Source organism: Wickerhamomyces ciferrii, contig 00290, assembly GCF_000313485.1.
Source record: "Wickerhamomyces ciferrii WGS project CAIF00000000 data, strain NRRL Y-1031 F-60-10, contig 00290, whole genome shotgun sequence".
Lineage (NCBI taxonomy): Eukaryota > Fungi > Ascomycota > Saccharomycetes > Phaffomycetales > Wickerhamomycetaceae > Hansenula > Hansenula ciferrii.
This window is the reverse complement of record NW_011887450.1, coordinates 241-16548: the sequence shown is the minus strand read 5'-3', so window position 1 is coordinate 16548 and position 16308 is coordinate 241. Positions and strand designations below refer to the sequence as shown.

The 16308-nt window shown below is 27.2% G+C and overlaps 9 protein-coding genes across 9 annotated transcripts; 5 read left to right on the top strand and 4 right to left on the bottom strand.

The window, feature by feature from the left end:
• Positions 1–4: 4 nt before the first annotated feature.
• On the top strand, positions 5–847 carry PIN3 (Pin3p; the record flags this gene model as incomplete). The annotated part of the gene is made up of 2 exons (XM_011272886.1): positions 5–53; positions 165–847. 2 exons carry the CDS (start codon positions 5–7, stop codon positions 845–847), a joined length of 732 nt encoding a protein of 243 aa, XP_011271188.1.
• Positions 848–1037: 190 nt separating this feature from the next.
• Positions 1038–3143, bottom strand: NCA2 (Nca2p; the record flags this gene model as incomplete). Its single annotated transcript, XM_011272885.1, has 1 exon — positions 1038–3143. The coding sequence occupies one exon, from the start codon at positions 3141–3143 to the stop codon at positions 1038–1040; it is 2106 nt and encodes a 701-aa protein (XP_011271187.1).
• A 1733-nt stretch (positions 3144–4876) lies between these two features.
• NCE102 (Nce102p) lies at positions 4877–5392 on the top strand (the record flags this gene model as incomplete). Its single annotated transcript, XM_011272884.1, has 1 exon — positions 4877–5392. The coding sequence occupies one exon, from the start codon at positions 4877–4879 to the stop codon at positions 5390–5392; it is 516 nt and encodes a 171-aa protein (XP_011271186.1).
• Positions 5393–6455: 1063 nt separating this feature from the next.
• BN7_6562 (Casein kinase I) lies at positions 6456–7985 on the bottom strand (the record flags this gene model as incomplete). The annotated part of the gene is made up of 1 exon (XM_011272883.1): positions 6456–7985. The coding sequence occupies one exon, from the start codon at positions 7983–7985 to the stop codon at positions 6456–6458; it is 1530 nt and encodes a 509-aa protein (XP_011271185.1).
• A 795-nt stretch (positions 7986–8780) lies between these two features.
• Positions 8781–9515, bottom strand: CUZ1 (Cuz1p; the record flags this gene model as incomplete). Its single annotated transcript, XM_011272882.1, has 1 exon — positions 8781–9515. One exon carries the CDS (start codon positions 9513–9515, stop codon positions 8781–8783), a length of 735 nt encoding a protein of 244 aa, XP_011271184.1.
• An 852-nt stretch (positions 9516–10367) lies between these two features.
• BN7_6560 (SDR family oxidoreductase) lies at positions 10368–11417 on the top strand (the record flags this gene model as incomplete). Its single annotated transcript, XM_011272881.1, has 1 exon — positions 10368–11417. The coding sequence occupies one exon, from the start codon at positions 10368–10370 to the stop codon at positions 11415–11417; it is 1050 nt and encodes a 349-aa protein (XP_011271183.1).
• A 163-nt stretch (positions 11418–11580) lies between these two features.
• On the bottom strand, positions 11581–12561 carry ELA1 (elongin A; the record flags this gene model as incomplete). Its single annotated transcript, XM_011272880.1, has 1 exon — positions 11581–12561. The coding sequence occupies one exon, from the start codon at positions 12559–12561 to the stop codon at positions 11581–11583; it is 981 nt and encodes a 326-aa protein (XP_011271182.1).
• A 749-nt stretch (positions 12562–13310) lies between these two features.
• On the top strand, positions 13311–14441 carry PDR16 (phosphatidylinositol transporter; the record flags this gene model as incomplete). The annotated part of the gene is made up of 1 exon (XM_011272879.1): positions 13311–14441. One exon carries the CDS (start codon positions 13311–13313, stop codon positions 14439–14441), a length of 1131 nt encoding a protein of 376 aa, XP_011271181.1.
• Positions 14442–14751: 310 nt separating this feature from the next.
• Positions 14752–15798, top strand: BN7_6557 (uncharacterized protein; the record flags this gene model as incomplete). The annotated part of the gene is made up of 1 exon (XM_011272878.1): positions 14752–15798. The coding sequence occupies one exon, from the start codon at positions 14752–14754 to the stop codon at positions 15796–15798; it is 1047 nt and encodes a 348-aa protein (XP_011271180.1).
• Positions 15799–16308: the final 510 nt, after the last annotated feature.

Below are 16308 nucleotides of genomic sequence, written 5' to 3'. Positions count from 1 at the left end.
CATCATGTCTGGTCCTTTGGTTAATCGTTCATTAGCTACTTTGAAAACAGTGAGTATATCGTCTTTTTAAGGGTCTTTTTCGCCACATGTGTTTATTATGGGTTATGGAATTTTATGCTAACAAGAATGTCAATAGGAATTGGAATTTCTTCGTGATTCTGAAGTTATTACTGATAAATTTTATGATCAAATAGTTGGGAAATTACCAAATCGTTATCAAGCTGGTGCTCCTCCTATTGATGGGTTTGATAATACTTCATCTCAACAAACTTCTTCAACACCAAATGAAAAAAATGGTGCTTTAATTCCACAACGTCCAAATCCAAATTCAAATCCAAGTAATGAAAATAAAGAATTTGTTGAAGCTATTTACGATTATAAGCCTCAACAACCAGAAGATTTAGAATTAAGATCTGGTGATAAAGTTCAAGTTTTAGAACATACATCTCCTGATTGGTGGAAAGGTTTAAATGGTTCAAGATCAGGTATGTTCCCATCAAATTATGTTAAACCTTTAGAAAAACAAGATTCAAGAGCACAGGCACCATCTCCTGCTCCATCATACCAATCTTCAAATCATAATTATCCACCTCCACAACAATATAATCAACCTCCATATTATCAACAATCTCCACAATTCCCACCATATGGTTCACCAGTTCCTTATCAACAACCTCAACAACAAGTTTATCAACAACCTCCTCAACAACAAGAAGTTGTTGTTCAACAACAAGAACAAAGTGGAGCAGGTGGTCATGTTAAAAAATTTGGTTCAAAATTAGGTAATGCTGCAATTTTTGGTGCAGGTGCTACAATTGGTTCAGATATTGTTAATTCAATTTTTTAATAGGTGTATTTTTTGATTTAATTATTATGGGTTTTTATGAATTTTAAAGAGAAACGAGGGTATTTATTTTTGGTGATTATATATAATAAATAAAGAATTTTATCCCAATTATTCGTTAGTATATGTTTTACGTTAATATTACTTCATATCATGTATTCATATAGCTGTGTAAGTATCAACGTTGTTAACTTTAGTTAATAAATTGATTATAAATATTATGAATTCTTTGAATAGTGTTCAATTTAACTAAAATTGAAGAATTTTGATTATTTAAATCATTAACATCTCTAATCCATTCAAATCTTCTATTTTTTGGTATAATTGAAATTCCTGAATTTCTTAAAGAAATAATTTCTAATAATAACATACCATTAATATAGTTTAATTCTTCTTGATTATTATTATCAAATTCCTTGTTTAATAACCTTTCAATATTATTTAAATTCTTAGAAACAATTAATTTATATTCATTTGAATTTCTTGTAATATAACCTTTTTGTAAATAAGAATTTAAACCTTTAATAAAATAAATCAATATAATTAAACTTGGTGATGCTGCAACGATACCAAATACTAATTCTTGAGATTTTAATAATTTATCAATACCACTAATAGCAACTGCTCCATCAACTTTTGTTTTTTGAATTTGAATTAATAAAGCTCTTGTTAATTTCCCCTTTATTAAATTTTTTAAAGGTTGTTTTATATCATTTTCATAATCCTTCATTAATGGAGTTAAATCTCCATTTGAAACTAATTGATCCAATTGTGTTTTAAGTATTTCTAAATCTGTAGATTTTAAGTTTTTATATTCAGGTGAATTTTCTAAAGTATATTCAATAACCATTCTTTTCAAAGAATTTAAATCTGAATCAAGAGATTTTTGTGACATTATTGAAATTTCTGAATTATCATCATGACGAATTGTTGAAAGGATATTCTTGACAGGTTTTAAGATCCAATTATTTAAAAATCCTTTCACAGTATCGATTAAATTTTTTTGAATAAATTCCAAAATTTGATCTTTATTGGTGATTATTGATAAGATTGTACTTGGTCCATAAACTCCTGTAAGTAAAATTGTTGGCCAATATCTTGTTATGAATGATGGTTTAGAATTTAAGGATCTTAATTGTTGGATTGAATGTTTGGATTGAGGGATGATTTTATTGGAGATTTGATATAAATTAATAAAATGATCATTTGATTTGGTGGTCAAATCACTTTGAATTACATTTTTTGGAAAAACTGAAACTAAAGATTGAATATTTTCACCAAGATCATTTTCATTTTGACTTAATTTTTCCATATTTGGGATATTTTTAATTAAAAAACCTAATTTTTTAGCATTTTCAGATTGTAATGATAATAAATTTGATTTTTTCAATGTTAATTCTTGAGTTATCAAATTTATAGGTGTCCCCAAGATTATAGAGAAATAATTTTTGATACTTAGAGATGATTTTTGGAAATTAAACCCATTTTTATTTTGATTTAAAATTTTATAAAAACCTTTGATGTTTTGTGATACAAAATTATTATAAATTGAATTGGTTAAAATATTTTTATAATGAATAAATAATTTATAAGAATTGATATAATTTGGATAATTTGAAACCAGGTATTCTGGAACTTGGATATCAAGACTTGATATATTTGGAGTTGTTGTTTTTTTGAAATCATTTAAAATTGATTTCACCAAAGTTGAACCTCTTGATGGTAAAGTTTGTAATGAATATAAGAAAACATTCCAGTTTGAATTAATTATCAAATCATAATAAAATAAATCATCATTTAATGGTATTGTATTTTGTAAATATTGAGTTAAAATAAGTTGATATAATGAAATTATTGCATAATAAATGATTGTTTTCTCTAATTTACCGATCAATTCAATTTCTTTTATAGCTAATGTATCAATGGAATTGATATCTAATTGAGATTTGATTTTTTCATATATTGAACCCTGAGAGAAAGGTTTCAAGATTTTCAAAATTTCAACTAATTTAACATTTTTATTGTTTAGATCAATATCTTTAGAACCTTGAGCATTAATATTACTTGATTTTTTCTTTAAATTCAAAACAATATTGGAAATATCTTGATAACTTGATTGAATAACTAATAATTGACTTCTAATTTGGTCATTATTTGATAATTGATTTATTGAATTGTTAATTTCATCATCAGCATCATTTATATGTAATTCAGTAATCTCATCTAATATTGAATTTGAATATTTTTCTAAAAAAACCAAATTATCTTGGAAAGCATCATTTATAACACCAGTTGACATTTTGTAATTGATAACCAAACCAAAATTAATGAACTAATGAAGTCAATTAATTACTTGAATCTGGATCCTTTATCAAAAGAGCAAGTAAAAAAGGTTATGTAAAAGAAAACTATAAAAGAACAGGGCTGCGAACCACTTGAATATTGATTATCCCAAAGCACTAGAACTTTATCATACTTGAATTTTAAAAAGATAAAAATGATACCATTGTACTCTAGAAGATTAGAGCATCACAATGGTATAAATTTTAGTTCAATTGACCAAGGATTAAACGAAAAAGGTGAATTCTTAAAGAATATATGTGTCAAACGATGAGACAGCTCAGGAATATGGGTTTTACAAGATCGATGTAAACGAGTAATTAGCTCTAGATCTGGTCATTATACAGCATCTTTATCAATTCAATAATTATCCAAACGATGTACGATCTAAAGTAATAGTTCAAATTACCAGCTCAATGGGCCTTCAAAGCTCATCGCATTGAACATCTTAACCACGACGTTAACGACTTGGATCTCCATTGACCATTTGTTTTGATTTCAGCCATATAAATTACCCAATTTACCACTAGTAATCACAAATGTCAACAAAACTAATCAGATTAAAAGTTATAAACATAAACAAATCCAATATAAATCTGTTAAATTTGTTTTCAATTCTGTTAAAATTTCATTAAAATTTCAATTTCGATTCCTAAAACGGTAAAACAAAAACAAATTGGAAACCAGGACTAGACCTATGGATATTCAAGTTTCAGGTCTCAGAAGTCTCATAGTCCCACACCTCGGTGAAGAACAAAAAGAACCACCGGTTCATGCATTAATCAACGTCATTTAAAAATTGGCTTTGTAATACTTTTTATATAGCAATTAAAACAATTAACAATCATGAAGTAGCAATAAGCAAGTTAAAACAATTACTATATAAACTAAAAATTATTTGATGACCATTCATCATACACTAAACTTTGACATATAATATGTACTTATATATACTCGTTTAACCCAGTCTACTGGCAATTACGGGATCTTTATTATCTTATCAATGATCATTAATATGGTTCCATATTCCATATTTCATATGTTCCATGTTCGTTTCAGTAACAATGACTGGTAAGCACTGCTAACTATGTATTAAGTCAATTGTTATCCTCAAGTTAAACTACCTTAAAAACCTTCGCTACGCTTCAAATCATGTGTAAGTGAAGGCCTAGGATGTAAATAATTTATTACAAATTCAGTAATTTTCTTCACTTGGAATTTCTAAATTTCCATTTTAGTACATCATTAGTTCCGAATCCGGTAATTATGTGGGATAAATTAAAAGCTTTAAAACCCATGAAAAATTAAAGAAAACTATGGACGATGGGCAATATTGTAATGCTACTACAACAATTAACTTTAAGACTAAATACAATAAAATACAACACAATATCAATACCAATATTTGTTTACTTATTACTATATTCTCTTTTAAACCATACTTTTATTACCAACTTTTGAATACGTTTACCCACTTTTGCATTTTATAGTCCCTTCAACTTATACTAGTCTCTAGTCCCAATTCTGTCAATCCCAAACGGGTTCGGAATAAGGATACATAATTTGTAAATTCTAAAATGTATTTAAAATAATCATGAAATCCTTAATTTGAAAAAAAAGCCATAACCTTGTGTTAAAATAAAAGTTTTAAAGATTTCATACAACTCAATTCAAAACAAAAAAAACATTACAATGGCTCTACCAATCTTTGATTCTGCCCTACGTGGTTTAAATTTCGTCTTTCTAGTTATTGTCCTTGGTTTAACTGGGTCATTAATTGCTGGTCAAGATCATAAAAATCCTCAAGTTAATTTTGCATTATTTGCTGCAGTATTTGGTTTAGTACTTAATTCATTTTATGGTTTAATTGCAAATTTTGTTTCATTCTTAGCTTGGCCAGTAATTTTATTCATTATAGATTTCTTAAATCTTGTCTTTACATTTGCTGGTGCAACTGCTTTAGCTGTTGCAATTAGAACTCACTCATGTACTAATCAAGATTATTTGGATAATAACAATGTTGCTCAAGGTTCAACTGATCGTTGCAGAAAAGCTCAAGCTGTTGTTGCTTTCTTATATTTCTCATTCTTTGTGTTTTTAGGTACTTTTGCTTTCTCTGCTGTTGGTTTAATTAGTGGTGGTGCTTTTGGTTCAAGTTCAAAAAGAAGTGCACCAAAAACTGGTATTCCAACCATTTCAACTGTTTAGATTGAACTATAATTACAATATACCCCCAAAGATACAAAATAAGAGAACAATTACTTTTTATATCCCCTTAAAGTTCAATACCATGTTAAATTTAAAGCATTGAACTTTTTTTTTTCTATATAATTTCAAAAACTTTTTAACCACAATTCACTTCATGAAAAAGGAAAAACAATAATTTTTAACTATGTGTTTACAACTTGTGCTTAGTGTTTTTTACTTGATGTTTTAATTTAAACAAAACACATTCAATGTATTATTTACTTGCTTTAATTTTTATTTTAATACAATATGATAATGAAGATTATATGGTACATGTAGTATAGTAGTATACAATAGTACAATTGACACATTTATATTAAATCATGTTGGTCTATACAATTCTTAATTAAAGTTCAATCAATTGAACACTTGAAAATAAGGGGTGTTTAACTTTTAGCCTTGAGTTAAAATTTCCAAATTTTGAGTGTACAAGATCTTCAAGGTATTTCAAATTTCAATTATCCGATTCCGATAAATTTGAAATTAATTGCAGAAATTTTCCAAATTAGGAGAAATTGATTACCGAATTGGGAATTGTGTCAACAAAGTACATAAACTATGAGTACAATTCATTTAAACTAGATGTAATTATATGAAGGTAATAGCTATATGTTTTCTGATCTTACACAATCTGGTGAAGATTAATTCATTGTATTCAAACAATATCTTCTTTAGTATGACTGATCTGACGTATAATGATATTCAAATTGAATATATACTCACAATTGATACACCATATTGGATCATCAACATGGTACAATATGGTACAATATCATGATTAAATATATAAACTTGTATAATATCATATAGTAATCACTACAACATCTGATAATCATGACTTTTAATAAATTAATTATTCTATGAAATTATATATATACTATACTATACACCAATGAATCTCTCTAAAAAAAAATAATAATCTAATGTACAAAATAAAAATTTAATATAAAAAAACAATGCAATGGGGAAAAGGACCCTAAATGATAAAAATATTTAATGAATTATATTAGCCAATGCTAAATTATTATGCACAACAGAAAAACTTTTTAAAACCTGATTTCTTTACTGATTCATCATCATTTAATTGTTGATTAATATTATTAGTTCTTGATTCAATTATACCACTTGAAGAATTAACTTTTTCTCTAATTGGAGTTGGTTGTTTATTTTGAAATTGTTGTTGATTTAATGCATTTGAAGTATTCAATTCATTTTGCTGTTGTTGTTGCTGCTGTTGTTGTTGTTGTGAAGATGGTGGTTGAGGTTGTTGTTTAAACATTTGTGGATTAAGAGGTTGAGTTGTTGGTAATGGTTGTTGTTGTTTTGGATTAATTGGAATATGATTTGATACAGGGATTGGAATTTGTTGATTATGTCTCTTGTTTCTTTGTTGTTGTTGATGACGATGATGACGATCTTTTTCATTTGGAGGATTTGGATGTCCATAACCATGTAAATTTGGTTTTTTATTTATTGATAAATCCCAACCTTTACCACCGTTTAATTTCATCCAATCATATTTCCCATCAGCAGTTTCACCAATATCAGTTAATGCACTTAATAATAATTGTCTATAACCTTCATAATTTGGAGTTTCTTCAAAACTTAATTTTCTAACAGTTTCTAAATATATAGCAAATTGATTTGGTAAACCTATTGATAAATCATTAACCACTGTAGTACGTTTTTTTTCACCAATTTTTTCATATTTTTGTTTATTTGTTGGAGCTTTTAAACCTTGCCATGGTAATTGACCTCTCAGGAAATAAAAAAAAACATGACCTAATGCTTCTAAATCATCTCTTCTTGATTGTTCTCTACCTAAATGAGTATTTATAGACATATATCTTGCAGTTCCACTTAATGATTTTTTCTCTCTATAAGGATTATGTTGTTTTGTTCTTGGATCTCTATAATGTTTAGCCATACCAAAATCAACTAAATGAATTTGATTTTCATCAATTTGACCAGGTCTACCAACAAGGAAATTATCTGGTTTTATATCTCTATAAATTAAATCATTTGCATGTAAAGTTTCAATTAAAGTAATCATTTGTACTGCAACTTGAACAGTAGTTTTAACACTAAATCTTCTACCACACCAATCAAATAAATCTTCGAGTGAAGGACCTAATAAATCAATAACCAAAATGTTATGTAAACCTTCTTGACCAAAATAATAAGCTTGTGGAATACCATAAGATCCATTTAAATGTTTATAAGTTCTATATTCATCTCTTAATTGTGGAGCTTCAGTTTTTCTTGGTTCAAATTTTATTGCAACAGGAATTTGATTAATCATATTTATACCTTCAAAAATAACACCAAATGAACCTTCACCAATTTTTTTACCAATTTTATAATGTAAACCAACTATAGTGGAATTATTTGATGATGAATTATTATTAGTATTAGAATTGGATGTATTATTACTAGATATTTGTTGGTGAGATTGATGATGGGATTGATGATTTGTTGAGCCTGTGTTTATTATATTATTAACAGCAGCAGAAGACGCAGCAACAGCAGCAGCTGAAGCTTGACGAGTAGTCATATTGGATTGAAATTAATGGATGAGATCTTGGAATGGAATGGAATGATGTGAAATGATATGAGTAAATGATAAAAACACTATGACAATGACTTAATGACTATGATTATGACTATGCAATGATGAATGTAGATCAGATCAACTCAAATATAAATCAAATATAAATCAAATCTAATATAAATCTATTAATATATGAAACCACAAGAGGACACAACGACACAATAGATAATAGATTAACAGCAGATCAACACAGAACACAACACAAAGAACAACTAGCGACAGGAATGAAAGATAGTGAGTATCTGAATATGACCAGTGGTATATGAATGCAAATGCAAATTTAATGTTATTCAGTTGTGTTTATAATAGTTTTTGTTTTGTTTCTGTTTCTGTTTTATAAATTTCTATTTTTCTTTTCGTTGGTTGTTTTTTTTTAATAAGGTGAGGTTTACAAAAAAAGAAACAGCAATTTTTGGATTTTTTTAAATTCTGGAAAAATAAAAAATTAAACGGAATGGAAATGGGAACGAAGGGAATCGAATGGGATTTTATGGTATAAGAGTGAATTGATTTTATTATTATAAGTTAAATTGTATAGTTGTAGTTATTGTATGTTATTCTATGGATCTGGTTTTAGTTTTGTTCTTATCTAGTCGTATAATGTATAATGTATGTGTAAATCATCTGGGGTTCATAGATTTTCGAGAACTAGTACAAATAAACTAAATTATAAATATTGATCTCATTATATCATACTCCTAGGCTTTTATATACATTATTAATTTAAAATATGTTCTTTTATACACTTGGATCACTTCCTCTAACAATAAATAAATTATCACCATCTTTTAAACCTGAACAACGATCACTTGTATTTAATTTAATAAAATCATTATCAATCAATTTAAATAAAAAAATTCGTTCATCTGGATTATTTGTTCTATTATTTAAATTTTTTAATCCAATGTTTGAAGCTATTGAATCTAAAGCACGACCTATTGGCCATGATCTACTTATAAATATTGGGAATTTAGTATTTTGATCAATGTTGGATGATTCATCAATGACTTGGATTTGAAGATGGATACGTTCAGTAGTGGGTACCTTAGGGTCACCTTTTGATTTATTTTTCAATTGTGCTAATTCAATGATTTTCTTGGATGGATTTTTAGAAGGTTTTATGGATTTTGATGACTTGGTAAAGAATTTTTTCAATTTATTTAAAGCATTTGAATTTGATTTTAATGTACCTTGAAGATTTGTTGGATTTGTTTCTGTAGTTTTCAAAGTTGGTGGTTTCCAATTAGATCTATCAGGGAATAATGATTGAGATGAAGGTAAATCTTTAAATGAATTTTCATGGATTTCTGTAGGTTTTTGTTGTTTTTGTTTTAATTTCCAATCTTTACAATCATGATTTTCTGGTTTTCTATGATTTTGACAAAATGTTTGATGACATGAACATTTGAAAGGTAAGAAATCTATTTGTCCACAGAAGGAACAATGTTCTCCAATGTCTAATAGTTGTGTCATATTGATAATGAATGGTGATAAGTGATGATGATAATGATGATGTATGGATATGATGTGTTTTTATACCAAGATCAAGTGGCAAAGAGTGGCAAAGTGGCAAATAATAACAGCTAAACTTGGAATCTTCTAGAGATTAATTTATTGATGACAATTAAAAGAGTGGATATGAACTAGTACTATAATCTATAGCTGAGTAATGATCTGTGGTATTCTCATAGTGAAGTTGATATTGGTGATGTTTTTCTTTTTCTATTCGCGTTACAAATGGAATACTAAAAGTCTATAATACTAGAATACTACAACACTAAGAGTATGTAACATGAATAGAATAGAATGTTATATATATTAATATACAATATAGAATAGAGTAGAATCGAATAGAATATATAATCAGTATAAAGTAATCTCTTAGTCAATTTGTGTCAATGCCATCGCCCATAATTATCTGACAAACTAAACACCGTTGAAATTCCGTCAAGCACATAAGCACATCGGCACTTTCAATCAAACACCGTTGAAAATAATATCTCATGAACTCATCAACTAGTCTAATTATTAATCAAATACTCCCTTAATTCCACTGTCCAATCAACCTGTCTTATCTCATTACGCTGGTGCTTACACATTGACGCAATACTAACAGTGTAATGAGCCATGGGCCATGGGCATTAGATCATTGGCCAATATGGTGTCTTCATGGAATATGCATAAACTCATCGGATTTCTAAAAACCATAATATAAATACAAGTGAATATCCACATAATCCTAAACTCCTACATATTATTACTATACTATATATATACTATACACATACTATATATATACTATACACATACTATACAACACATACAATGTCAGTCTTATTAACAGGTGCTTCAGGTTTCATCGCTTTACACATCATTGATGTCCTTTTATCCAAAAATCATAAAGTTATTGGTACAGTTAGATCTCAATCAAAAGCTGACAAGATAACAAAACAATTTAAAGAATTATACCCTCAAGGTGAATTATCTTTTGAAATTGTTGAAGATATTGCAGCACCAGGTGCTTTTAATCATGTTTTACAAAAGCATCCAGAAATTAAAAAAGTTTTACATACAGCTTCACCTTTTTCATTTGGTTTAAATAAAGATTTAAAAGATGCTTATTTAACTCCAGCTACTGAAGGTACAAAAAACATTTTAATTGCTATTAAAGATTATGCTCCACAAGTTGATAAAGTTGTTGTTACTTCATCATTTGCTTCAATTTATGATGGTAATAACGCTCATAAAAGAGATTTCATCCATAAAGAAGAAACTTGGAATCCAATTGTTTGGTCAGATGTTCAAAATGAAGTTGATGCTTATTTTGCCTCTAAAAAATTAGCTGAAGAATTAGCAAGAACATTCGTTAAAGAAAATAATGTTAATTTTGCTTTAACTACAATTAATCCACCTTATGTTTTAGGTCCACAAAAATTTGATGATGTTTTAGTTAATCCAACTTTAAATACTTCAGCAGAAATTGTTAATTCTTTATTATCAACAAAACTTGATGAAAAAGAATTCGTTCAAGGATTTTCAGGTCTTGCAGTTGATGTTCGTGATGTTTCAAAATTACACGTCCAAGCTATTGAAGATAATAAATTAGATGATAAAAGAATCTTCCCAGTTAATGGTGCTTTTGTTGGTCAAACTATCTTGAATATTATCCATAAACAATTTCCTGAATTAAATAATAAGATTGGTAAAGGTGATGATGACGAAGCAAAGAATGAACAAGTTTTGAAAGATCATGCTCCATTATATGATAATTCTAAAACTCATGAATGGACTGGTTTAAAGGAAATTTCATTTGAACAAACTATTAAAGATTCTGTTCAACAAATTTTAGATTTCCAAAAGAAAAATCAAGCTTAAATCAAACCAATTAAACCGTTAGGTTTAATTGGTTTGATTAAATAGATATTATATTAGATATTAGATAACTATCAACCGCCTGGTTTTAATAGATTTATAAACGATATATTACATTACCTACAACGTAGCGCTTAATCATAACTTCATTAATCTATACATAGTATCACAATTTTCTTGATTTATATTCATTAATATTGATCTTTTTACGTGGTGGTGATTGTTGTTGTGGTTCTAGTGGCGTTGGTGGTGATGGTTTTGGCGATTGATCTAATCTATGCTTTCTTGGTCTTCTTGATATATTAAATATTGATGATTTTTTTGGTTTAGGTGGTGAAGGTCGTATTGGATTTGGTTTTGGACTTGGTTTGAGGTTTGATGTTGGTATACTTGGAGCTGTTGATGTTGATGTTGGTTGGTTAAAGCTTGGTGTAGATGTCCTTATTATTGAACTCTTTGGTGTATTAAATGGTGTTGATTTTGGTGCTCTAATAATTGGTTTTTCATCACCACCTAAAGGATTCTTAAATAATGAATTTCTATATTTAATTTCATTAACAGATTTCATAAATAATTTTGAACGTTCTGGTAATTGTTTCTTTAGCTTTTTCTTAGTACTTGGTATTGGTTCAATAACATCATCAATATGAATGATTTTTGTTTCTTGTTTATCTTTTGATAATTTTGCCATACGATTTCTTAAATTAACTATAGCTAATTCTTCTTTTTTAATATAATCTTGTTTATATTTTAAATATAATAATTTTGAAGGTAATTTATATTTTGGTATATTACTTTCATCAATTTTTTCAATATGAATATAATTATCTAAATTTATTTCTTCATTATAATTAAAATTTAATTCATCTAATTGGAAACGATAAAAATTTTTAATTTTTTCATAATTTGTTGTAAATCTTGTTGATAAATCCTGTGGGAATTCCTTTTTAACTAAATTAAACCAAGTTTCTTCATCATCTAATAATAATTTAGGATTTTTTCTTTCCAAATCCATCAATTGTTGAGAATTAAATCTACCTAAAACTTTTTTAATTAATTCATATCTTGTATCACCAAGATATGATAATTGTTGATAATTTTGTATCAAGATATTCTCACATAATGAGGATAATTTCTGGAGTGGCATTGTAAAATAATCATTAAATTAATGGTTAAACAAAAGATATCTTTAGATTGTGAGTATGTATTTATCAATAATACTCATGGTTTCTTGAGACTTTAATTTGTGTCAATTGGTGAAAATTATCAATATTTGAAATTCGCGCCTAGACTGAGAATTTCTGTCTGGGTAAGAAAAGTCTCTGCCTAGGTTCTGCCTATGTTCTGCTGAGGTTCCAATGGATCTCTGTCTAAGTTCTGTCTACGCTCTCTTTGTTTCTTTTTGTCTCTGCCTATTCTCCCTCTACGCTGCTACACAGCTCCCCCTGTTCCTGCCTATCCGCCTAGGATCTACAGGGGTCTAACTCGGTTTCACAATAAGAAATAAATTTGTAATCAGACAAAAAGTCAGAATAGGCAGAGATTCCCCTTTAACACACTCATTTCAAAAGATTTTAAAACCAAATTTACACTAAAATGTAGCTAATTTTCAGGAGATTCTAACCAATGATTAACCACAAACATTCTTCATACTTTTTATTGTTCTTCTTATGATTATGTATACCTTCTCATTAACGGAACATTATTTCTCGATTTCGTTCCGAGTTTGTTTAATACCGATGAGTATTTTTTCAAAAATTAACCGTGTTTTAAAAAAATAGGTGATTTTACTTTGATCTTTTATTTATCAATTATATTATATTCAATAGACTATATTTTATTATATTCAATAGATTAGATCATATTCATATCATATCATATCATATTCATCATACCATGGCCATCTTTGGAAAGAAAAAGAAAGAAGAAACCCCAGAAGCTCAAATAGACCCTTCAAAATTAATTAAAACTGAAATACCATTTGATAAAGTTCCATCAAGTGCTACAATTCCTCAAAGAGATGAATTAACAAAAGATCAATTATTGAAATATAATGAAATTTTAAAACATTTCCAAAATCCAGATTTAAAAGTTTTCACAAGTGAATCAAAACCTTTAGAAAAGGAATCATTATCTCAATTAGAAAAATCTTGGTTAACAAAAGAATGCTTCTTGAGATATTTAAGAGCTACTAAATGGAATGTTGATGATTGTATCAAGAGAATAGAAGGTTCCCTTGCATGGAGAAGAGAATTTGGTATAACAGGTGAAGATACGGATATAGTTAATGCTGATTTAGTATCACCAGAAAATGAATCAGGTAAAGAAGTTATATTAGGTTATGAAAATTCATCAAGACCAATTTTATATTTAAAACCTGGTAGACAAAATACTAAAACATCATTTAGACAAATTCAACATATGGTTTTCATGTTGGAAAAAGTTATTGATTTCATGCCACCTGGTCAAGATTCTTTAGCTTTATTAATTGATTTTAAACAATATGATGATGTACCAAATCAAGGTGGTAAAATTCCTCCAGTTAATAGTGGTAGACAAGTTTTAAATATTTTACAAACTCATTATCCTGAAAGATTAGGTAAAGCTTTATTAACAAATATTCCATGGTTAGGTTGGACTTTCCTTAAAATTATTCATCCATTTATTGATCCATTAACAAGAGAAAAATTAGTTTTCGATGAACCTTTCCCAAATTATGTACCTATGGAACAATTAGATAAGACTTATGGAGGATTAGTAGATTTCAAATATAATCATGAAAATTATTGGAAAGAGATGAATAAAATTGCCCAAAATAAAAAAACTCATTATTTAAAAAGATTTACAAAATTTGGTGAAAAAATTGGTCTTAGTGAATTTGATTTAAGAGGTGATCATGATGATTTAAAATATCCAGTTTTTGAATATTTTAATGATGAAACTACATTAAATAATGAAAAAATTCAATCAAAAACTAATGATGAAGAATTATTAAATAATGTTGAAAAATTAAGTGTAAAAGCATAAAAAAACCATAAAAACACATAAAAAAAGGAATATTTATAAGTATATAGATTTTTTAATTAATATCTAATTGATTTCATAAAAAAGTAATTAAAATAAAAAAGAAAGTTGTATAATTAAGTGGTTTTGCATATAAATGACTTCTACGCTTAAACGTATGAAATATAGCAAATTCGCGGAATTTTCGTATAGTAATTATCGGCTATATATATCGAAAGATCTTTTATACCCAGTAATATATAAACTTCAACTTTTGATCAAATTTCCAACGCTTTTCCATAAGAATATGGTTAGTTGAGTTAATATTATTGGAATGGAACAGCTTACACTTGATCACTTGGATCACATGGATCATACAATACCTCATAAGAATATAGTATTTGCATTAGCTCAAGGAATATGGGAATTACCAATTTTTTTTTATAAATCATTAACAAATAAATTTTATTCAAATCATTCACTTGGTGCAAAATTTGAAATTTCATTATTAAAATCATTTATTAAAAATTTACATTATAAACAATTACAAATTTTTTCACCAAATAAATCAATTAAATATCAATTATTACAACAATCAAATAACCCTAAATTTGAAAAATTTAATAATTTTGCTGTGGAATATTTACCTGGTACGATATGGCTTAGGGAAATTCCTGATAGAACTCCTCAAGATCCAGTTATTTTGTTTTATCATGGTGGTGCTTATTTATTTCAATTTAGATCAGATACTCATTTAAAATATTTAACTAAATTGGTTGAAAAGTTACCATCCAATTATTCAATTTTATTAATTGATTATCCCCTTCAACCTCATCCAACTCCATTAGATTATAATCTTCAATTATGGGATGAATTATTCAATAATTTAAATTTAGAAAATATAATAACAATGGGTGATTCAGCAGGTTGTAATTTAATCCTAGAAACAATTGCAAATTTGCAACAAGATGAAGAATTAGGTTTTAAGTTCCCCAAGATTTGTTTTAAACATGTTTTAATATCTCCATGGATTGATTTATCATTAAATTTACCAGATCCAAGAATAACAAATTTAAATAATGATATCTTGGATCCAATTTGGTCTAGGAGATGGGGTGAAATTTATCATAATAATTCATCAAGTTTAATAAATTTAGAAGAATTTAAATTTAATAAAGATTTAATTCAAAATTCAATTATAATTGTTGGAGAATTAGAAATTTTATATGAAGGTGTTGTAAAATTTTCTGAAAAAAATGGAATTAATTATATTGTGGAAAAACAAGGTATTCATGATCAAATTACAATGGAAAATTTACTTGGTTATAAAATTAATGGTAAAATTTTTAATCAAATTATAGATTTCATTGTGGAGAAATAATTCGATAAACTTCAATTATTAAGCTGTATATATATTGTAATCTAAATGGTGATCACTGTTACATTATTAGATATTTATTAATTTATAAATTTATCATAAAAATTTTATATTAACATGATGTAGGTCTAGGTTTTGTAATCAAATAGTATTATAAAGCCACAGGATAAGCACTTGACTCACGTCGAAATCTTAATTCATCCGTCGAATGTCGATCAATAATTTAATACCTATAAATCTCACTTCTGATATTTCTATATAAAAGTAGGCGTGTATGATTTTCATTAAATCTGGATGCAAATATCATATATACCATTTAATTCCGATAATTTCCGAGATCTAAAAATTACTAAAATTTAAAATTATTCATTACTACATCAAATCTTAATTATTCTGATATATTTTACACATATTCTTAGCCCTTGAATCCCAAGCAATACTCTGATTTACTCAATTAATCTAAATTCGACAAAAAAATTTTGATCAATTCATTTTCATAGAATTTTAAAGTTA